Below are 23532 nucleotides of genomic sequence, written 5' to 3'. Positions count from 1 at the left end.
AGAAAAATTGAATTTAATTAATTCAATTTATACAAGTTTGGAACAATTCGAAAATGACAAAAATAAAACCATTCATTTTGAACAACAAAGGGCGATTAATCAAGTCCAACAAAGTGTTTTTCAACAAGCATTACAAGGAGCTCTGGGAACTCTTAATAGTTGCTTAAACAACGAGTTACATTTACGTACGATCGGTGCTACTATTGGTATGTTTGGGTCGATGAAAGCAAAAAATAACTGATTAGTTGTTCTACTATAGAACTGATTAGTTGTTCTACTATAATAGAGAGTATAGGGAAGACTTATTTTTGTTTTTCTTCGAAAAAGAATCAAATTTAGAAATATTCATGGTAACCAGTCGTGCAGATGAAATTAGTCAAATTATCCGTAAACGTATTGAGCAATATAATACCGAAGTAAAAATTGTAAATACAGGTACCGTACTTCAAGTAGGCGATGGCATTGCTCGTATTTATGGTCTTGATGACGTAATGGCAGGTGAATTAGTAGAATTTAAAGAGGGTACCGTAGGCATTGCTTTGAATTTGGAATCAAAAAATGTTGGTGTTGTATTAATGGGTGATGGTTTGATGATACAAGAGGGAAGTTCCGTAAAAGCAACAGGAAGAATTGCTCAGATACCAGTAAGTGAGGGTTATTTGGGTCGTGTTGTAAATGCCCTAGCTAAACCTATTGACGGTCGAGGAGAAATTTCAACTTCGGAATCTCGGTTAATTGAATCTCCCGCTCCCGGTATTATTTCCAGACGTTCCGTGTATGAGCCTCTTCAAACAGGACTTATTGTTATTGATTCTATGATCCCTATAGGGCGTGGCCAGCGAGAATTGATTATTGAATTTTGACTTTTCAAAGTAATCATTTTTAAACCATTTGGCCATTTGGAATAGGTCTGAAATGTCATTTGAAATATGTTTGCAAGCCCAAATTCGTGCATAGTACCATACACCCCACCACTCAAACCAAAATTGGACAATTAGCAAAATGGTTCATTTGTGATAATCATGGTTAACACTCACTTAGCAGACTTAAAACAGAAGTATATATACATATTTTCTGTCCATTTCCAACCCTAGAGCTAGCAGCAGCCATCCAACATCAGAAAACTCTCATTCTCTCTCAATTTCCATTTTCTCACTTTGCATTTTTTTCTGCTAAAACCTCCAAAGGACCACGAGCCACCTTCATTGTTTCATCATCTGACCATCATTTGGAAGCTGTTTGGAGCCCTGAATCTCGACTGGAACAGCATCTTCATGTTCTGTTTTCTTCAAGCATCTTCAATGGCCAATTTCGATTTAAGCTAGATTTGAGTGGGCTGAGCTAAACTTCTTCAAGAATCCATCATTTGGGGCTAGGACCTTCATCTGTTCGAGCTCATACTAGCCAAATAGCAACCGAATCCCAACTTTCTTCAAAAACAAGTAAGGTTTCGACCACTTTCTTTCTCTGATCCATGCTATGCTTGTGATAGATTACTCCTTGCTGGTTACAATGCAACTTAAATCACATGAAATGGTTGAGTATTGAGTGAAATATCTGGAAATGAAATTTGTTGTTCATTGTTGATTTTACTCGATTCATGTCATTCAGTGTGTTTCTATGCATTTGGTTGTTGGATTTGTGATGTTTAAGGTTTGCTGATTCGAATGCCATGCTAGATTTAATGTTCTGGGCGATTTGATTTTTTCATGTTCGAATGATGAAGATGAAGCTACAGTAGTGAAACCCTAGGATCTGCCCAGAAAATTCTTGAACTCGTGAATACGTTTGGCTGTTGTTTGTATTGTGATTGCATGAATAACACTGTTTCATTGCCATGCTATTTGTAAAATTCTGGGTGAAACTCGTTTTTGTGATGATGAACATGAAGATGAAGCCCTGTTGCTAAAACCCTAAATGCATTTGAATCTAGAAAACACGATTGGTCTGTTGTTCCATTTTGTTTTGCCTGAACCTCCACTGTTCCATTGCCCACGCCGAATTACTGCTTGACACGTCTGGGAGACAATACTCACCGTTTCATTAAAAGACCAACATATTTACCATATTGCCACCGTGCCCTATTATTTCCAATTAATCATGGTTATTTCATTTTTTTTTCTCAATAATTATTCCATTTCATTACTCAACTTACAAAAATCATAACATCACCATTTCAATTCCAAAATTCATGAAAATTTTTGCATCATGTTCATATGAATGTCTACTTTTTTATCATGATTTTTGCTGATTTTTTGGATGGCTGGATTTTTAATGGCATTAGGGTTTTGCTCATGTATGCATATTTTGTACATCTTGCCAATTCAATTGTGAAATGATGAGGATATATCCAATGACCCTGAAATTTTTTGTGCTTAATCTACACTCATTCATGTTTGTTTTGATGTAGAGTTTATGATTTTATCTTATCTGGTTGTTGAGTTGTGAATTTTTGAAGTAGGGTGTGACAATTTGTGTCACACCATTGATATGCAATTTCATGATTTTTTTTTTGACATGCTTCCTGACCTCCAATTGATGTGAAATTTTGCATGAGCCTTCTCTTATATGTCTAGTTGACTTGTGATTTTCTTGGAATTAATTGTGCCATTTCCTAATTGTTTGAGATTTTTCTCCCCTGTTTGACCAAAATGTTGACTTGTTTGATACATGTTGCCATTTCCTTTGTGAAATTCTCATACTTTATTGGATGATCATGAAATTTTACATGTGCATACTAGACATCTTAAGCTTTGCCATGGTGTTGATCCCATTCATTTCTCATATGTTATCACTGAGTTATGATTTTTTGAAGTTGATACATGTTTGTTTGACTTCTTTGTACATGCTTGAAATTGTTTTGACTTTCTGATTTTCATTGACTATCTTCCCATGATCCAAATGAGCTGAAATTTTATATGCATGTCATGTTGTGGATTATGATTGAGCATGAATTATTTGGTAATTTTTTGAATTGTCTATGTTTTCTTTTGAGCTAAGTCTTGCTGTTGACTTTTATGAGCCCTCATTTGCCATGCTTTGACTTCTTTTGTCTATGAAATGATGATGATGCATGATATAAACTTGAAACCAATTGGGTTTGCTTCTTAAATGTTTGAATTTGATTGTGATTGGATATTGCTTGCTGTTTTGGCTTTCTCATTCATTTTTGACCCTAGGCTTGTCCTAGTGGTCCTGTGGCTTATAATTGAGTTCGTTGTTTCAGGTTAAGCTACAAATGCTTCAAAGAAACTTTTGCAAGTTGATTGGGTTTATCTGTTTATCATGAGCTAACCTTTGTTTTGTAGGTGGTTTGACTCATATGATTTGAGTCTTGTGCTTTGCACATTTGCCTGTCTGTTTTGATTGTTGGTTTCTACCTCCTTCTGATTTAAACTGTTGAATTGTGTACTGATTCGTTTGACTATTTCAGGTACCATTAGTCGCTTAAGTTCTTTGAACTTGCTTTGCTTTGCTATTTAGCAATTTGCTTTGAGGTATAATTCCTTTTTCTTCATGTAGTCTGGAAGACCTGGCCTGTTACTTGGCCAGGCAACTGTCTGAAGTCCTCCTTAAGAGGCAATGTTTGTGTATGTTTAAATCTTGTCCCTGTACATAGTCAAAGACCTCCTAAGTGAAGAGGCAATTGGCAGAACCCAAGGGATATGCAACCTATCCCCTGCTATTCTGTGTGTCATCTGCTTTGCTCACACCACTGTGTTGATGCATTGCAGATACAAACCCAAGATCTTGTACAATTGTACAGTTGAGTCAGTATCAAATGTGTAGAAGGGTTCCCACTTTCTGAACCCACACATTCTTGTCTTGAGCTCTCCCAGGCCAGGGATAAGAGCTGTGAAGTCTCATCTTCACTCACCTTTCATCTGCTTCACCTTAGCCCCTCAATGGCAAGGTTAAGAGCAACATCTACCCAATTCCAGAGGTTTGTTTGTTGAGGTTGATATGACCCCTCGACTAAAACCTAGCCTTGATGTTTGAGCCCCCTTGTTGGTGTGTTTATTTCATGCTGTATGTGTTTGTGTGGTGTGATTGTATCCCCTAGGTCTGCTAGACTCCGCGTAGTCTCGTTTGCATGTCAATTAAGGTAGCACGGTTCCTTCGTCTAGGACTTCCTTTCTTGCTTGAGCTTTCCTAAAACACAAACAAACATTATCCCCTCTTAAGGATACGTTAACTCCTTCTACTACAGGTGAGTAAGTCTCCAAAGGTCGAGCATCAGGTAGATTGCGCAGTGACGTTGTCCACTTAAAAAACACAAACCAACGGGAATAGTTTAGCCGAACTACGGCAACTCTGATTCTCATGTCCAGATGAGATACGTAGGCACGAGATGCGATGTCTTGTCGAGTTTGACTAACAACTAACACTAATTCTCCTCTCTCGCCCTCGTTGCGATTGAGACCTTTTTTTTTTCTCTCGCCCTCGTTGCGATTGAGACCTCCCCTTTCTCTTGCCCTAGTTGCAATCGAGACCCTTGCTTCCTGTGCAAGTTTGGTGTGTGTGTGGCTTGCTTCCTGTGCAAGTCATGTTTAGGATAGGCTTGCTTCCTGTGCAAGTTAGCTAGAAACCTTAACTTAGGGACGACTTTGCATGACAACATCTAGGCTCGAGTCGTAGTCTCCCTAGTGTTGTGTCTCCCTCTGTTATCTGGTTCGGCTAGTCCTTTTTTCCCTGCGTAGGGGAACTACGTCGCCCTGATCCTCATACCAGATGAGGTACGTAGGCAGGAGATGAGCTGATCTCTCCGGGCGCCCTTTTCTTTTTCCACCTTTTGTCTTCCACCCTTCTGTGTGTGTTGTTGTGTGCTTGGAAGCTGATGTAAGTCCATCGAGTGGCATTCGGGTTCCAGTGTGGGTGTGTTTTGGTTCGGATGCTGATGTAAGTCCAGCAATTGGCATTCAGGCTCCACGTTTGCCTTTGCCTGTGTTTGTTTGTGTGCGTGTCAGCCGAGCTACGAATGCTCTGATTCTCCTTCGTCCAAGGAGATACGTATGCATAGGATGCGATATCCTAGCGAGCATGTGTCGTTTCCCCAGTCCGAACTACTTCGACTCTGATGTCTATGCCTGATAGACTAAGTAGGCCCAGGATACGATATCCTGCCGAGTCAGTTTCAGTCAGTTTCTTTTGTCTTTTTTCAGCCAGTGTGTGTGAGTTTGAGCAGTGTTTAGCAACCATTTTTCCTTCCTTTTGTGCGTGGATCCCGTAGAGTACTACGGATGCGTAGGGGTGCTAATACCTTCCCTTCGCATAACCGACTCCCGATCCCATTCTCTTTGGTCGCGAGACCATGTTCTTTCCAGGTTTACTCTGAGCGTTTCCTTTCCCTCTTTTGGGATGAATAACGCACGGTGGCAGCTCTGTTGTTCTTCGTTTCCCGCCGGTTTTTCGCGTAATGCGACAGCTGGCGACTCTGCTGGGGATATAGAGAAGTTGACCTATGCTGGTCCATCTTCCCTGAGCGAGTCTCTCCTAGCGCTCTCTAGGTTAGGGTTTTGGTTGCTTTGTGCTCTATTTATTTATTGCATTCATTATTTGTTCATTTCATTTATTGATTGCATTGATTGTGTGCATTAATGTTTGCATTCATATTCATTATTCATTCTGCCTGGCTGGTTGTCTGTTTTTCTTTGTGGGGTGGGAGTCAGTTGAGGTAAAAGGTCCAATACCCGAACTCGAGTGCACTCTAGGATAGGAGAATGGCATAGTCTTGTTGACTGGTGTGGAGTATTCCTTAGCCAGTTGACTTGCGAGACCATTCACTTGGTGGAGGTCATGTTGAACTAATAATGTCACACAAGTTATTTGTGGTTAGGCATTATTCTTTCAATCATGTGCCGCAGAAGCCAAGGACCTTAGTTTACCAAACCCATCTTGGCCTATTTTTTAGGACCGTAGTGCGGAGGTCGTTCAGATGTCAGTTCTGATACGATTGTTACGCGATACTACACTCATAAGAGTTTCTCTTGAGAATATTCTTGGAATACGAGTATTCGTTCCTCCGATAATATTCGAGAGATGGAACGATGATTATGGGAACCTCTGATAGAACATGTCTGGCAGGTTTAAACCCTAGTACACTCCCTTTGGGTGGTTCTTAACCGAGACTCCATGCTCGTGACTCTCAACAAACCCATGATTCGTGGTTGAGTCGTTCAAACATTGTTAATATCAATGGATCCCGGATCAGGGGTAAAACCTAAAATCCACCAAAGCGGCTGGTTGATATTAAGGATGTTTGAGCTGGTTCATGTACCGTTAATATCAATGGAACTTGGGTGTCGATAAGGTGAAAACCTAAATCCACCAAAATGGATGATTGATATTAGGGATACAATGAGCTTTCCCACGACCTTTGTTTGGCGTGCTTTGCTTGATCCTTGAGTGTGTTTGTTGCATTCATGCATTCATGCATTCATCTGCATCCATATCATCAGAAAAAAAGAAAATTTTCAAGGAACTCAAAGGAGTTTATCTGCAAAAAAATTCAAAACATGAAAAAACCGGGAAATTTTTTCACCTGATATATCTGATGAGATATTCTCATATATGATCAAAATGCTAAATATTTCAAAGTTTGCAAATAAAACCCTCGAGTTCCTTTGAAATAAACAAGCATATGCATAAACACTTCATGCATCATTTGCATCAGCGGGTGTTTTGTTCCGGTCTCCCGTCCTGTGGTCTGACCCTGCGATCTTCATTTATTTTGAAGACGCACTTTGCCGGTATTATACCAGAGCCGACTCTGCCAGATTGATGGATCATCCTGAGCAAGAGAATTGTGAACTCGAGGGAGATTTTGCCAGACTTAGTGCTGTTGATGGATTTATTCCTGGTTAACCAATCCCGGCTGGCATTGGCTACTGTTCTGGGGCACTTAAGGAGCAAGGTTTGTTTGCAAGTGGAGGATTCATCCATGACGATCAACCTGAAGAAGAGGATGCTGCTATCTTGGAAGAGGACGCAGAGGACTTGAACAATTTCATCATTCCTGGTGGTGTCTGTCACAATTGGGTCACTGTGGGCGTTCCTACAGTTGTTCATAAGTCAGAGTAACAATCACTTTGTTTAAAAACCCTTCTCCCATGCCAAAAGGAGAAGTGATGACATTGTTGGCAACATTTTGTGCAATGATATTTTCATTCAAATAAATTCATGTTAAACATTTGTTTTTCCTTTTGTTTTCCCTTTTCGCTTTTTGCATGAAATTGGTGATCACAAAAAAAAAAAAAAAAAAAAAAAAAACAAGAATAAAAGCAATCTTTTCATCTGCATAACGATTGTCTTGTTTGATTTTCAAAAAGCTTTTCATATCAAAATCATTATGCAGGTTGTTTCTTAAACCCATTGAACATAGTGATCGGACGTCATCTCCCAATTTTGAATTCCCTGTATTCGAAGCGGAAGAAGATGATGTTGAAGGGATTCCTGACGAGATTTCCCGACTTCTTGAGCGAGAAAAGAAGATCACACTCAGCTGCATCTCGAGAATCAGCAGAACAGCCAACTGGGGCATTATCAAAAAAAAAAAGAAAAAAAAGAAAAAAAAGAAAAAAAGAAAGAGGAGGGTGCAAAATCAAAAGAAATCAAAATAAAGCAAAATCAAAAGCAAAATCAAAAGAAAAAAAAAACAAAAGAAAGATAGCACCCTCAAAGTCCCAAGTTGACTAATGCTGAATTCGACGGAAAGAACGAAAAGATCAACTGCCATGTGTCATGGTCAAGTTATATCAGCAGAGAGTGAAGAAAGCATTCGATAAGAAGATCAAGCCTCGTGTGTTCCGAGGGACCTTGTGCTCAAGAAAGTCTTGTCTTTCGTGCCCGATTCCAGGGGCAAGTGAACTCCAAGCTATGAAAGTCCATGTGTTGATAAGAGAGCCTCTTCAGGCAATGTTTCGACACTTACAACAATGGATGGAGAAGTTCACTCGTCCTGTGAATTCCAGATGCAGTCAAGAAATACTTCGCCTAAAAACAAAAAAAAAAGCAAAAGCTCGATAAGTCGAACACCCCAAAGGGCGACTTAGGCAAAAAGGAGCGTCTCGGTGGATTGAAAACCCGAAAGGGCGATCCAGGCAAAAGTTAGAGACATTGAAAAAAAAGAGAGAATTCGCATCCCGCTAGATTGAGCACCTCACACTGGGGCAATCTAGGCAAAAATTAGGGATTTGGCAAGTAACTGCATCTTGACAAGACTGTGCTCTATATCTGTCATCCGTCAGGGATTCTCGATTCGTCGTCGACTGAAGCTTTGAATACATCGAAAATTCAGAATGGTAGAGGAAAGGTCATTATGTTCAATGTAGCCCTCTCCAATATATATCATCGATTTCAAACTTGTACAGATCCATGGAGTCTCGCCCTTTGCAGACTACCATTCCATTACATCTATTTGAGCTTTTACCCAATTATTTGCACTCTTATTTGTTTCAACTCAACAAACGTTTTGCATGTTTTAATTGATAAAGTATCATTGTTTTCAAAATAAACAAATTTTTCACAAAATTGTTCTTAAACAAAGTGAACATTCACAATGATGGAAGAATACTTAGGAGACCCACAGTGCTCTCCCGGGGGTGGTATGATTACCAACAGGTAAGACAATTGTTCGTATCTCGAGCATGACTGTATCTTTGTCCTGCAGAACCTCGTATGGTCTCTCCTCAGTGAAGTTTCCCGATGTAGTGTCGTTTGAAGTTATTCATCTTCATGTTCCCGGCAGTACAGATTCTTCCTCCAAATCCCTGTTAGCTCTATTATGGGGCATCCCCAGTAGAGTGTTGTTTGAGCCCTATCGTGGGGCATCCCCAGCAAGTTTGCTGTTTCGGACATTATTGTGGGGCAGCTCCCCTAGCAAAGTGTTTACTGAAGACTTCAACTTTCGCCTCTCCAGCAGAGCAGTCTTCATCTTCCCCCAGCATGGGTGCTTTTCTTGGAAGATTCAGTATTTGGAGGATCGACATCCCCGTAATCCGGCATTCCCTCAGATAGATCCCCCAGTGGAGTTGTTCGCGTAAGGAGCTTTATCAATGCTTTTGTATTTCTCATCAGAGATCTGGTTGCTTCTCGGTATCTCAGATTTTCATCACGAGTTGTTGTGGCGCATACGCCTGTATGTTGAACTCTGTTCTCCGGTTGTGACTGACGATCCCTCCGGAAGCCTCCGGTGGCCTTCCTCCCCTGCAGGATAAATGTTCCCTGATATCCCAGTCCCCAGTGGATTTTCTTTGCTCTCTGGTGGCTTTGGTTTTCTCTCCGGACGGTTGATTCCCGGACCTGCGTGTTGAGCATGTCTGTTTGTCAGCATTCATCATACATTCATCATGCATAATGCATACATGCATAATCATAGCATTTGGATACTCATGTTGCAGCTGTCGCCGGGTATCTGTTGATTGTTACCTTCTGCTATTTGTTGATACAGATCTCTCCAGTAGATTTTCCCCTAGCAGATGTGGGTGTGTCTGATCTCTCCATGTAGAGCCAACCCCTTAAGCAGAAAGTGTCTATCCTTTCCTGCCATTTCCCCACTGAGATACATCCTCGTGGATGACGGTTATTTCCGTTCCCTCCCTACACGGGATGGGTTCTCCCTATTGAGTTCTTTCCTCATTAGGATGAGTCTTGTTTCAGTCTGCCTTTTTGGATCGATCCTAAATTGGCTACCCGTTGACTGTCTCTTGTGCTTCCCTGGGGCATAAATGAATAGTCGCTCACTAACCGGCACTCGTTCATTTCATCCTCAGCGGAATTTGTGGCCTCTACCTACAAACCGGTAGTTGTAAGTCCTATCTTTGTGGTTTTCTACCCACTAGCTGGTAGTTGTAAAATCCCACTTTCATCCCCTCGTCGGAGTTAACCCTTTGTGCTCATCCTATAGATGACTGGTTACTTTTCCGTGGTTTTCTGCCTACAAACCGGTAGATGTAATCCCCTCTTTGCAGTTATCAGTATCCGGTCTGTGATGTTGATATTCTTTCCCCTCTGGATACTTGCCTTGATCAAGCAGTATTGTCCCCATTGGGTCTTCCCCTTCTTTTTGGATATTTGCTCCGAGTTAGCAACTTTATCCTCTTTTGATTGGTCATCTTTTGCATATTTAGCCTGGTACCCTGATGCCTTTCTTTTCGGTCGTTTATCCATTTAACAACCTGCAACCCGGTTATGGATAATCTTCCATGCGAGTGTATTATCTACGTTTTGACGGCTATAGATAATATATCTCATGCACTCTTTGGTCAATCTTTTGATTGTTTTCTCCAGCAGAGTAAGGTTCGTATTCCCTATGGAATCGGATGTCCATCATTTAACAAAGACTGCTTTTCTAGCCCTCTTCAGGATGTTGAGTGTTTTGGAAAACAAACCAATTCACGCTTTGGTCGGTCACCCGTTTCATACCTACAACCCGGTATCCTTGGTGTTCCTTCCTGTTTGCTCGCTGTCGTGACCTTGATCCCCGAGTGGAACGGGTTTCACGAAATATTTCTCCAGCAGAGTTCATCCCACCAGTGGATTGGACGAGTTTCCATAGCAGGTCGATACCTGCATCCCCAGTTGAGTTGTTTCTACTTGTGAATATTGTGGGTCGTCCCCGACAGAATAACAGTTATTTCCCAAAGCAGAGTTTACCGTATTTGAGGTTTGTTTGAGCCTTATCCCCAGAAAGTTACCTGGTTTATCTTCCCCAGCAGAGCATTTATTTCACAGGCGAAATCTTTGTGGATTGATTGGGATATCCTCAGCAATTGTACTTTTGTCTGTAGCAAGTGGTTTGCTTACTCCCCAGCGAGTTGCCTTGTTCCCCCCTAGTGGATTTGTATTGTTGGTTCCCCGGCAGTCGCCTTGTTTTCCCCCAGCGGAATTGTATTGAAGATTTCTCAGCACAGTCGTCCTGTGTATTCCCCAGCGGAGTTTTTATCATTTTGCATCTTGCATATAGTAATCATCGCATCCTCAAAACTGCGTAGCATTTCCATTCCATATGGAGCATTGCGCCATAGAAAAATTCAAACATATGCATTCATGTGTTCGGAACCCCATCAGACTGTATCCCCGGCAGAGGCGGTTCGTCTTTATTCAACACCAGCACAGCACGTCTGTTACAGTTGCTTCGACAGCATTCAGAATTAATATCCCCACAGAGGTTTATTTTCTCACCCGATGGTGACAGAAAGATTGTTTCTCCTCAGTAAGATACCCAGCGAGTGATCAGTCTTGCCTTGGCATATCTCAGATACCAGTAAGTGTCATATCAGCATCCGCGCGTGTTTTTCTTTATTTGGTGTCGGTAAACACCATTGCTTCGGTGTCGGTAAACATCGAGTCTCACCCAGTCATCGGTAAATGTCTGGTCATTTTTGGTGTCGGTAAACACCATTGTTTCGGTGTCGGTAAACATCGAGTCTTTCCCTCAGTCATCGGTAAATGTCTGATAACTCCCCAGCTAGAAAACCCCAGTAGAGTCATCGGTAAATGTCCTACCTGGTTTCCGGTTGCGAATATTTGTTTGTCTCTCCCCAATAAATTTCTCATTCCCAGTCATCGGTAAATGTCTGGTCATTCTTTTGATGTCGGTAAACATCATCTTTCGATGTCGGTAAACATCGAGTCTCATCCCAGTCATCGGTAAATGTCTGGTCATTCTTTGTTCTCTTGTTAATAAAATCAAAATCCCCAGAAGTCGTCGGTAAACGTCTTATCTGGTTCTACCACAAAGATTTTGTTCCTCTCCAAGCAGAGATGCCATCGGTAAATGGCCCAGTTTTCTTCGATATCGGTAAATATCGAATTCCTAGTTGCAGCAGCCATCGGTAAATGGCCTTGATATCGGTAAATATCAAGTTGCTTTGAAGCCACCATCGGTAAATGGTCTTGCTTCCTTTCTACATCAAATTATTTCCCAGCAACCATCGGTAAATGGTCGTGCTGAAGTTGATATCGGTAAATATCAAGTTTTTAACCATCGGTAAATGGTTCTGTTTTTCTCAAGTTGTTTTCCCAGCAGCCATCGGTAAATGGTCTTGCTGAAGTTGATATCGGTAAATATCAAGTTTTAACCATCGGTAAATGGTTTCGCTTTTCAAAGTTTGTTTTCCCAGCAGACATCGGTAAATGGTTTGGCTGAAGTTGATATCGGTAAATATCAAGTTTCCAGTGGTTAACCATCGGTAAATGGTTTCGCTTGCCTGAAGTTGTCATGCAGTTGTCATCGGTAAATGACGTGGTTCTTCTTGTATTATATCCAGTCGGTGCAAATTTCTACGGTTCTTTTGTATTCAATCCCTGTTTACCCTGAAAGTCTGACAGCCATTGCTATCATCCGTTCGGGTTCCCAGATGATTGAATAGGGGCAGCTGTAGCACCTCAAATTTGCACCTATCATTGTACATACATTCTCATATTAGGTCATAGCATATCATGGTCCACTGCATAGCATTGCATTGTCCCATTTGCCTCAAGTGCAAGATCATCAGGAGAATTAGGTCAAACTGATCAGGAGATCAGTCAATCAAGCAAGCAAGTGAGTTTTTCATTGAGCCAAGGCCCTAGGGTTGGTCCAACATGTTCACATGACTTGAGGATCCATTTGAAGTGTTTAGGTCAAAGATTGGAGGCTCAGAGGTCATCAGTCAATGCACAATCAGTCAGAAACCCTAGAAAGTCAAACTTGGTCAACTGTGGATGATTTTATGGTTTTGATGGATGGATTTGGTTTGAGAGAGCTTATTCATGTCCCAATAGGCCTCATATATCATGGCAAACAATATCATTGAAGAATTTGAAGCCAAATCAGAAATTTCCAAAAATAGAAACTGGACCTGTAATTTTAACTGCCAAAAATGGAAACTTCTTGATCCCAAACTTACATCATGATACAAGCTTCAAATGAATTTTTTCCCAACATGAAAGTTGAAGATCTTGTTCTCCCATTTCCAAAAAGTCCAAGAACTCTCAATTCCCATGTATGGTTGTCAAGATATGATCAATTCATTTTCACAAAATCTTGAACTTCAAAAGGCCATATCTCTCAAACCATTTGGCCAAAATTGGTGAGGTTTTTTCCTACAAACCACATTTAACCTCCTCTTTCCAAAATGTAAATTTCATGCACCAAAACATCACCATGCAAAATGGCCTTTTTGAACTTGCCTTAATTAATTTCAAGTGAGTTGAATTTTGACTTTTCAAAGTAATCATTTTTAAACCATTTGGCCATTTGGAATAGGTCTGAAATGTCATTTGAAATATGTTTGCAAGCCCAAATTCGTGCATAGTACCATACACCCCACCACTCAAACCAAATTGGACAATTAGCAAAATGGTTCATTTGTGATAATCATGGTTAACACTCACTTAGCAGACTTAAAACAGAAGTATATATACATATTTTCTGTCCATTTCCAACCCTAGAGCTAGCAGCAGCCATCCGACATCAGAAAACTCTCATTCTCTCTCAATTTCCATTTTCTCACTTTGCATTTTTTTCTGCTAAAACCTCCAAAGGACCACGAGCCACCTTCATTGTTTCATCATCTGACCATCATTTGGAAGCTGTTTGGAGCCCTGAATCTCGACTGGAACAGCATCTTCATGTTCTGTTTTCTTCAAGCATCTTCAATGGCCAATTTTGATTTAAGCTAGATTTGAGTGGGCTGAGCTAAACTTCTTCAAGAATCCATCATTTGGGGCTAGGACCTTCATCTGTTCGAGCTCATACTAGCCAAATAGCAACTGAATCCCTACTTTCTTCAAAAACAAGTAAGGTTTCGACCACTTTCTTTCTCTGATCCATGCTATGCTTGTGATAGATTACTCCTTGCTGGTTACAATGCAACTTAAATCACATGAAATGGTTGAGTATTGAGTGAAATATCTGGAAATGAAATTTGTTGTTCATTATTGATTTTACTCGATTCATGTCATTCAGTGTGTTTCTATGCATTTGGTTGTTGGATTTGTGATGTTTAAGGTTTGCTGATTCGAATGCCATGCTAGATTTAATGTTCTGGGCGATTTGATTTTTTCATGTTCGAATGATGAAGATGAAGCTACAGTAGTGAAACCCTAGGATCTGCCCAGAAAATTCTTGAACTCGTGAATACGTTTGGCTGTTGTTTGTATTGTGATTGCATGAATAACACTGTTTCATTGCCATGCTATTTGTAAAATTCTGGGTGAAACTCGTTTTTGTGATGATGAACATGAAGATGAAGCCCTGTTGCTAAAACCCTAAATGCATTTGAATCTAGAAAACACGATTGGTCTGTTGTTCCATTTTGTTTTGCCTGAACCTCCACTGTTCCATTGCCCACGCCGAATTACTGCTTGACACGTCTGGGAGACAATACTCACCGTTTCATTAAAAGACCAACATATTTACCATATTGCCACTGTGCCCTATTATTTCCAATTAATCATGGTTATTTCATTTTTTTTTCTCAATAATTATTCCATTTCATTACTCAACTTACAAAAATCATAACATCACCATTTCAATTCCAAAATTCATGAAAATTTTTGCATCATGTTCATATGAATGTCTACTTTTTTATCATGATTTTTGCTGATTTTTTGGATGGCTGGATTTTTAATGGCATTAGGGTTTTGCTCATGTATGCATATTTTGTACATCTTGCCAATTCAATTGTGAAATGATGAGGATATATCCAATGACCCTGAAATTTTTTGTGCTTAATCTACACTCATTCATGTTTGTTTTGATGTAGAGTTTATGATTTTATCTTATCTGGTTGTTGAGTTGTGAATTTTTGAAGTAGGGTGTGACAATTTGTGTCACACCATTGATATGCAATTTCATGATTTTTTTTTTTTGACATGCTTCCTGACCTCCAATTGATGTGAAATTTTGCATGAGCCTTCTCTTATATGTCTAGTTGACTTGTGATTTTTCTTGGAATTAATTGTGCCATTTCCTAATTGTTTGAGATTTTTCTCCCCTGTTTGACCAAAATGTTGACTTGTTTGATACATGTTGCCATTTCCTTTGTGAAATTCTCATACTTTATTGGATGATCATGAAATTTTACATGTGCATACTAGACATCTTAAGCTTTGCCATGGTGTTGATCCCATTCATTTCTCATATGTTATCACTGAGTTATGATTTTTTGAAGTTGATACATGTTTGTTTGACTTCTTTGTACATGCTTGAAATTGTTTTGACTTTCTGATTTTCATTGACTATCTTCCCATGATCCAAATGAGCTGAAATTTTATATGCATGTCATGTTGTGGATTATGATTGAGCATGAATTATTTGGTAATTTTTTGAATTGTCTATGTTTGCTTTTGAGCTAAGTCTTGCTGTTGACTTTTATGAGCCCTCATTTGCCATGCTTTGACTTCTTTTGTCTATGAAATGATGATGATGCATGATATAAACTTGAAACCAATTGGGTTTGCTTCTTAAATGTTTGAATTTGATTGTGATTGGATATTGCTTGCTGTTTTGGCTTTCTCATTCATTTTTGACCCTAGGCTTGTCCTAGTGGTCCTGTGGCTTATAATTGAGTTCGTTGTTTCAGGTTAAGCTACAAATGCTTCAAAGAAACTTTTGCAAGTTGATTGGGTTTATCTGTTTATCATGAGCTAACCTTTGTTTTGTAGGTGGTTTGACTCATATGATTTGAGTCTTGTGCTTTGCACATTTGCCTGTCTGTTTTGATTGTTGGTTTCTACCTCCTTCTGATTTAAACTGTTGAATTGTGTACTGATTCGTTTGACTATTTCAGGTACCATTAGTCGCTTAAGTTCTTTGAACTTGCTTTGCTTTGCTATTTAGCAATTTGCTTTGAGGTATAATTCCTTTTTCTTCATGTAGTCTGGAAGACCTGGCCTGTTACTTGGCCAGGCAACTGTCTGAAGTCCTCCTTAAGAGGCAATGTTTGTGTATGTTTAAATCTTGTCCCTGTACATAGTCAAAGACCTCCTAAGTGAAGAGGCAATTGGAAGAACCCAAGGGATATGCAACCTATCCCCTGCTATTCTGTGTGTCATCTGCTTTGCTCACACCACTGTGTTGATGCATTGCAGATACAAACCCAAGATCTTGTACAATTGTACAGTTGAGTCAGTATCAAATGTGTAGAAGGGTTCCCACTTTCTGAACCCACACATTCTTGTCTTGAGCTCTCCCAGGCCAGGGATAAGAGCTGTGAAGTCTCATCTTCACTCACCTTTCATCTGCTTCACCTTAGCCCCTCAATGGCAAGGTTAAGAGCAACATCTACCCAATTCCAGAGGTTTGTTTGTTGAGGTTGATAAGACCCCTCGACTAAAACCTAGCCTTGATGTTTGAGCCCCCTTGTTGGTGTGTTTATTTCATGTTGTATGTGTTTGTGTGGTGTGATTGTATCCCCTAGGTCTGCTAGACTCCGCGTAGTCTCGTTTGCATGTCAATTAAGGTAGCACGGTTCCTTCGTCTAGGACTTCCTTTCTTGCTTGAGCTTTCCTAAAACACAAACAAACATTATCCCCTCTTAAGGATACGTTAACTCCTTCTACTACAGGTGAGTAAGTCTCCAAAGGTCGAGCATCAGGTAGATTGCGCAGTGACGTTGTCCACTTAAAAAACACAAACCAACGGGAATAGTTTAGCCGAACTACGGCAACTCTGATTCTCATGTCCAGATGAGATACGTAGGCACGAGATGCGATGTCTTGTCGAGTTTGACTAACAACTAACACTAATTCTCCTCTCTTGCCCTCGTTGCGATTGAGACCTTTTTTTTTTTTTCTCTCGCCCTCGTTGCGATTGAGACCTCCCCTTTCTCTTGCCCTAGTTGCAATCGAGACCCTTGCTTCCTGTGCAAGTTTGGTGTGTGTGTGGCTTGCTTCCTGTGCAAGTCATGTTTAGGATAGGCTTGCTTCCTGTGCAAGTTAGCTAGAAACCTTAACTTAGGGACGACTTTACATGACAACATCTAGGCTCGAGTCGTAGTCTCCCTAGTGTTGTGTCTCCCTCTGTTATCTGGTTAGGCTAGTCCTTTTTTCCCTGCGTAGGGGAACTACGTCGCCCTGATCCTCATACCAGATGAGGTACGTAGGCAGGAGATGAGCTGATCTCTCCGGGCGCCCTTTTCTTTTTCCACCTTTTGTCTTCCACCCTTCTGTGTGTGTTGTTGTGTGCTTGGAAGCTGATGTAAGTCCATCGAGTGGCATTCGGGTTCCAGTGTGGGTGTGTTTTGGTTCGGATGCTGATGTAAGTCCAGCAATTGGCATTCAGGCTCCACGTTTGCCTTTGCCTGTGTTTGTTTGTGTGCGTGTCAGCCGAGCTACGAATGCTCTGATTCTCCTTCGTCCAAGGAGATACGTATGTATAGGATGCGATATCCTAGCGAGCATGTGTCGTTTCCCCAGTCCGAACTACTTCGACTCTGATGTCTATGCCTGATAGACTAAGTAGGCCCAGGATACGATATCCTGCCGAGTCAGTTTCAGTCAGTTTCTTTTGTCTCTTTTTAGCCAGTGTGTGTGAGTTTGAGCAGTGTTTAGCAACCATTTTTCCTTCCTTTTGTGCGTGGATCCCGTAGAGTACTACGGATGCGTAGGGGTGCTAATACCTTCCCTTCACATAACCGACTCCCGATCCCATTCTCTTTGGTCGCGAGACCATGTTCTTTCCAGGTTTACTCTGAGCGTTTCCTTTCCCTCTTTTGGGATAAATAACGCACGGTGGCGGCTCTGTTGTTCTTCGTTTCCCGCCGGTTTTTCGCGTAATGCGACACATGGCAATGGTTCTTCAATTTGAGCTCTCATAGGATCCCCTAGCACAAAAGCACACACATCAAAAGTTCCATGAAGTAAATCAAGAATGGACAAGAGTGAGTTTAGAGGTTTGGTCCTTCTAATCCATCTTCAACGTTAGGGTCTTTTTACTCCAATTTGCATAGGGAAAGTCCTAGAAACTAAGTCCATTTGTCAATTTCTTTGCATTTTGTCCACAACAATCAAAACAAAACACAAGCACAATGATATATACACAATTATATGCTCAAGTGAGTAAAAGGCAAATTGCATTAACATAAACATGTGCTCAAGTGAGCAAAGGGGGAAAATCAAATGAATAATATGTACAAGAATAGTAAATTGCATAAAAGTAAAGAGCAAGAAGTAAATGTTAATGGCTAATGGTTAGTGTTAGTAGTTAGTGTGTCATAAGGCAAATTTAGCGCTATGTTAAGCAATCGTAATTGGACTTATGTAGAAGTCACAACTATCTGAGGCCGGTCAATAATAATGTAGGCAACAACACAAGTTAGAGGTCTTGATTAGTGAATCAACTCCAACAACTTGCCATGCCAAAAAAGAAGATGAGAAATGATCTTGTATTGATTTAGGTCTTTTGCATGACTTAGAAAGTAATATATCCTTAATGCAAAGTCATTCACTTGATCATTGATCAAGATGAATTAGATTTGAATCAAGGAAGATTAAACCTCCCTAATCAATGCTAACCATCAACCTTTAACTCATTGATCAAAAAAAGAAAAGAAGAAGAAGATGATGAAGAATAGAAATGAAGAATTAAAGTGCATTAAATGAAATGGAATGAGATAATCAAAAATCTATGACCAAAGATAGAGAAGATCAAGGTCAAACAATAGAAAACAAAAGCAAAATGAAGATTATAAGTCAAGAAATAAACAAAATATTTTAGGCATTTTTAATATTTAAAATAAAACTTGAATTAAAATATTAAAGAAAGGCCAAACTTCAAACTCACTTCAAATCAACTTTGAAAAGTCCAAGTGAATTATCCCAAGTTCAACAAGGTCAAACAAAGTTTGACAAAAAATTTCAGCATTTTTAAAAGTCAGAAACTATTTTTAATCAATAAAAAAATGCATAAAAATAACCTAATTTAACTAAAATCTCAAATAAATCTCAAATCAATTAATAAATTGATGAGAATATTTTTCATAGATCTATCATCATTCAAAGAGGTTGAGAAAATATTTTGGTATTTTTTGGATCTCAAAAACTATTTAAAATGAATTAAAAATAACCAGAAAAGAGAAAATTATTAAAAAATAGCAAATGAAAAATAAAAAATATTAAAAATCATTTTTAGAAACTAGAAATTAAAAGAGAAATAATGCAATTGGTCCCATAATTTTTGGACCAATAATGAAAGAGATATGAATTTTAGAAATAAAATGGAATTAAAAGAAATAAAAGAAAATAGAAATCAGAAATTTAAAATAAGAAAAAAGGAGAGGCGTTGGATGATGGCTCTTTAATTGAGCTGGCATATCACATGGCTCTCAGGCGCGCATCCACCAAGTTCCTTAGTCCACGCATCACACATGGCCAATTGAAAAGTCATAACATTGGATGGATGAGATCTAATCTGGAAATGAAAATGGACTGCCACGATTAGATCTGGAGACCAGACGGTGGCCAGCGCCACCGTCTTCTCCGGCTAGCTCCGGTGAGAGCTCAAATTTGCAGAAGAGAAAATGTGCACCAAAACGCATGATCCAGGTACCAAATGAAAGGTGGAGTGATGTACATCACTCCTATGCCACTCAATTCCACTCTAGATCCCTATTGAGAGAGAAATCAGAGATGGAACTTTGGTGGTGTTCAACTGAACTTGCTTGATTTCAAAAATTAAGAACACAACAATGATGCCTCTATGCAGAGGCTTCAGATCACACAAAATCAAGGCAAATGGAACAATACATAAGCTGTTTCGAAGCAAAATGCAGTTGAGCAAAACCTTGGAATTGAGATGAATTGAGTCACTGTCTTTGAGCTCTTTTGCAAACAGAAGCTTCTATGGATCAAGGTGAAGAGGTCTAGGAACTTTAGATCTTAAGAAAACAGTCGAGGAAACTGAATTCTAGATCTGAAATTTTTAGAGAAAATTGAGATTTGTTCCTTTGGTATGGGTGTGGAATCAATTCGGCAGAGGTTTAGGTGCCTTTAGGTTGAGAAATGAGAGCTCACATGCCATGTATTTATAGTCAAAGCCATCTGATATGCATGAACAAAGTGTGCATGGGAGAAGAGGGCCTCCACGCATGGGCTTGTACAGGCGCATGGAGAGCCCAATTCTGATTGGAATTGGTTGCTTATATCATAATTAGAAGGAATGGACGTGCAGATATGATATCATGAGCTCATGCAATGTGTTTGAAATGAATTTCCAAAAATGCACTAAAAGGTTCTCTTCTTCGAAAATGATATTTCCAAAATTGAAACATAGGCTTATGGGTAATGGTTGGAAATCTTGTTGCATGAGGAACAAATGCTATGTTGATCAAAACTCCAATTGGGCCTTGGAAATTAATGAAATTTGAGCTTGAAGTGTAGGGTGCAAAACATGCATATGTGAAATTTCCAAATTTAGCCAATGTTCAAGCCCCTCTGTCTCAATGATGCAAGCTTCAAATGATAAAATCTTCAACATGAAAGTTGTAGATATTTTCAATGCAATCAATTTGGACTTAAATTTTGCATCATTTGGATTTTTGATGAAGTTATGGGCACTTGAAGTTGGATTTTTTCACATTTCAATGCATTTGGCCCAAAGTGACCTATAATGTTTTGCATTATCACATGTATTTCTTTTGAGATTTTGCAATTTTTCTCAACATAAAATTTGAATTAGACACATTAAGCTTTCCAATGCATTAAGTCTCACCTAAAAATCATTAAAAATAAATGAGTTATGTTCTTGGGAAGTTGACCCAAAATTAGGGTTTCAGTCAAAATGACCTATAATGTCTTGGAATGGATGATGACCTTCCAAGCTTAAAATCAATTTTTGATGAACATGAAAGTTATTCATATTGTCCTTAAGAACATTGTTTCTCTTGGGGTCATCTCCATTTGACCAACACATAAAAAGTTAGGTCTCAGTGTATTTCAAACTAGTTAGATGAATTGACTGATCAACTTCTCAAGTCTACACCTCATATCTTGATGAAAGGATGATTGAGGACACTCAAATGAATTCAAATATGCATGAAATTATGAATTAAAGAACTTCCCTTGATTGTTTTTGACCATGGGTTGAGGTTGCTTCATGGGCAAGGCACAGTTGATGAACAGATGAATTAGGGTTTCCTTGGGAAACAAACCTCAAACCCCTTGACTTGCTTTGATCAAAATGATGAATTGAGATAATTGGGAGGCATATTTGATGGCTGAGAGCTTTGGGAACCATTGCCATGTTTTCTTCCATCTCCTCTTGACCATATCAATGCACATAGGATCTTCTAGAAGCTTTTAGACCTTGTGATTGCTCAAGCTACAAACAAGAAATGTTAGTGACATATTTTTGTGCTTTTGAGTTAATAAAAAATGAGGAAAGCAATAATATACAATTCAAGCATGCTTGGTGATCTCAAACCACTCACAAGATGTCCCAACCCAAAGGCAAAGGGAACCAAGATGCTTATGATCCTTGAGGCTATGCAAATGCCATGTTATGATGCCATGAGGGATCTTGGGGCCAAAATTAGGGTCTTACAGATGCCCCTATTTAAGGTCATTCTAGCCGGAGAAGTGAAGGTTAAAATATTCGTCTCGACGAGGTAGAATGGGTTTAAATAATAACAAAGAGACGAATTTTGGTCCCTAAGAGACCTCATGATGCAAATGTATGTATGCAAAAGGGTAGTACTCTATGGGGATATGTGTCCACAAAGAAGAAAAGAAATCCGGAGAAACTGACAATCCATATGAGTAATTCACTCCATGGGACAGAGACTCTGGGACTCTTATGGGGATAGAAAAGGAGATAAATTGCATGAGCAGGTCACAACTTAGAACTTGCTGAGACATGAGAGAGATTCCATGAAAATAAATCAATGGAAGGACTCGAGCTGACTCAAAGATGCATGTATTGGGGAATATGCCAATACAGCAAAATTATCCATAAAGGATACCTCGGATAAAAATCCGGACTCAGGCTGGGAGAATCCACTAAGGGACTTCGCTGGGGAAAAACCACAAAGGACCCTGATGGGGAAATGTCCAAAGAGAAACTCAACTGAGGAAACAACAAAATGAGGTATTACCGGTTACTGGGTAATAAGCTCAAAGAGACATGTGATCCGAACACCGGTATAAGGGTGAGAGAACAACATGCTCTGGGAGAATGAATATCTAAGACCGGTATAAGGGTGAGAGATATCAAACATCTGAAATCATCTGAGGAAAACCTAAAAAGATATATTTCAACTCAGGAAAATCTGGCTACACAGGGGACAAAAGTCATAATAGGGAGTAGAAGGGAAGGAACACCAGGGATGTCGGTTACTGGGCATATAATAGGTGACCAACCAAGGCGTGAATTGGGGAATATTTCCAAGACACTCATCATCCAAAAGAGGGCTAAAAGCAAACTCGATTACAGGATGGGCATTTGATTCCACAAAGAGGGATACGAATCTTACTCGACTGGAAAGAACAAAAGGCTTCGACCAAAGAGCGCATGAGATATATTATCTATTACCGTCAAAACATAGATAACATACACGCATGGAAGATTATCCACAACCGGTTACTGGGTTAATAAAGGATAAATCGATCGAAAGAAAAGGGGCATCAGGATACCAAAAACTAGGTATAAAATGATGACCAAACAAAGGGAGAGACGATCATTGCTAACAAAAGGCAAATGAAAGATGACTCGCAGGGGATACATTGACAAAGGCAATGATCCGGGAGAGATATATCACCGGTTACTAGGAGATATACTCACAAGTGAAGGAATATCGATACCGAATATTGGATAAAGATAACCAACAAGGAGGGGATTACATCTACCAGATACTAAGTAGAAAACCACGGAAGGGTAACCGTCATCGGTTAGGATAAACAAAAAGGTTAACTCTGCAAGGGGATAAAATAGGGTTTACAACTACCGGTATAAGGGTAGAGAACCACAGAAATAGGACTTATAACTACCGGTATGAGGGTAGAAGGCCACAGACTCCGCCGGGGAAAAGATGGACAATTACTCGTTACTGAGCGATCATTCATCTAAACTACGGGGAAGTGCAAGGAAAAGCACCAGAAACCAATCTAGGAACAAACTAGATAGGCACGACAAGACAAGACTCATCCCTATGAGGATATAACTCAGGGGGATTCCATCCCAGTATATGTGTTGGAAGGGAAACAAAAACAACCATCATCCACGAGGACATAACTCAGTGGGGAATATGGAAGGAAGGATAAACACTTTCTGCTTATGGGGATGACTCTACATGGGGAGATCAGACACAAACATCTGCTTGGGGAAATATATTACCAACTAGCAGGAGATAACAAACAAAGATATATGGCAAAGAATGCAACATGAATATCTGAATGTTAAAATTATGCATATATGCGTGGTTTATGTATGATGAATGCTAACAAAACAGACATATCTAACACAAACAGGTTCGAAGATTGACGAACAAACATCCGGTAGTACATCTCGATAGAGAAAGCCAGGCCCAGTGGAGAACATCCAATCTGATGGGG

The 23532-nt window shown here is 39.7% G+C and overlaps 1 protein-coding gene across 1 annotated transcript; it reads left to right on the top strand.

The window, feature by feature from the left end:
* Positions 1-863, top strand: LOC127102088 (ATP synthase subunit alpha, chloroplastic-like). The gene has a single exon (XM_051039507.1). The coding sequence runs from the start codon at positions 348-350 to the stop codon at positions 861-863; it is 516 nt and encodes a 171-aa protein (XP_050895464.1). The 5' UTR covers positions 1-347.
* Positions 864-23532: the final 22669 nt, after the last annotated feature.

Source organism: Lathyrus oleraceus, chromosome 7 (genome assembly GCF_024323335.1).
Source record: "Lathyrus oleraceus cultivar Zhongwan6 chromosome 7, CAAS_Psat_ZW6_1.0, whole genome shotgun sequence".
NCBI classification, from domain to species: Eukaryota; Viridiplantae; Streptophyta; class Magnoliopsida; order Fabales; family Fabaceae; genus Lathyrus; species Lathyrus oleraceus.
The sequence above is the reverse complement of the archived record's forward strand: the minus strand, read 5'-3'. Positions and strand labels throughout refer to the sequence as shown.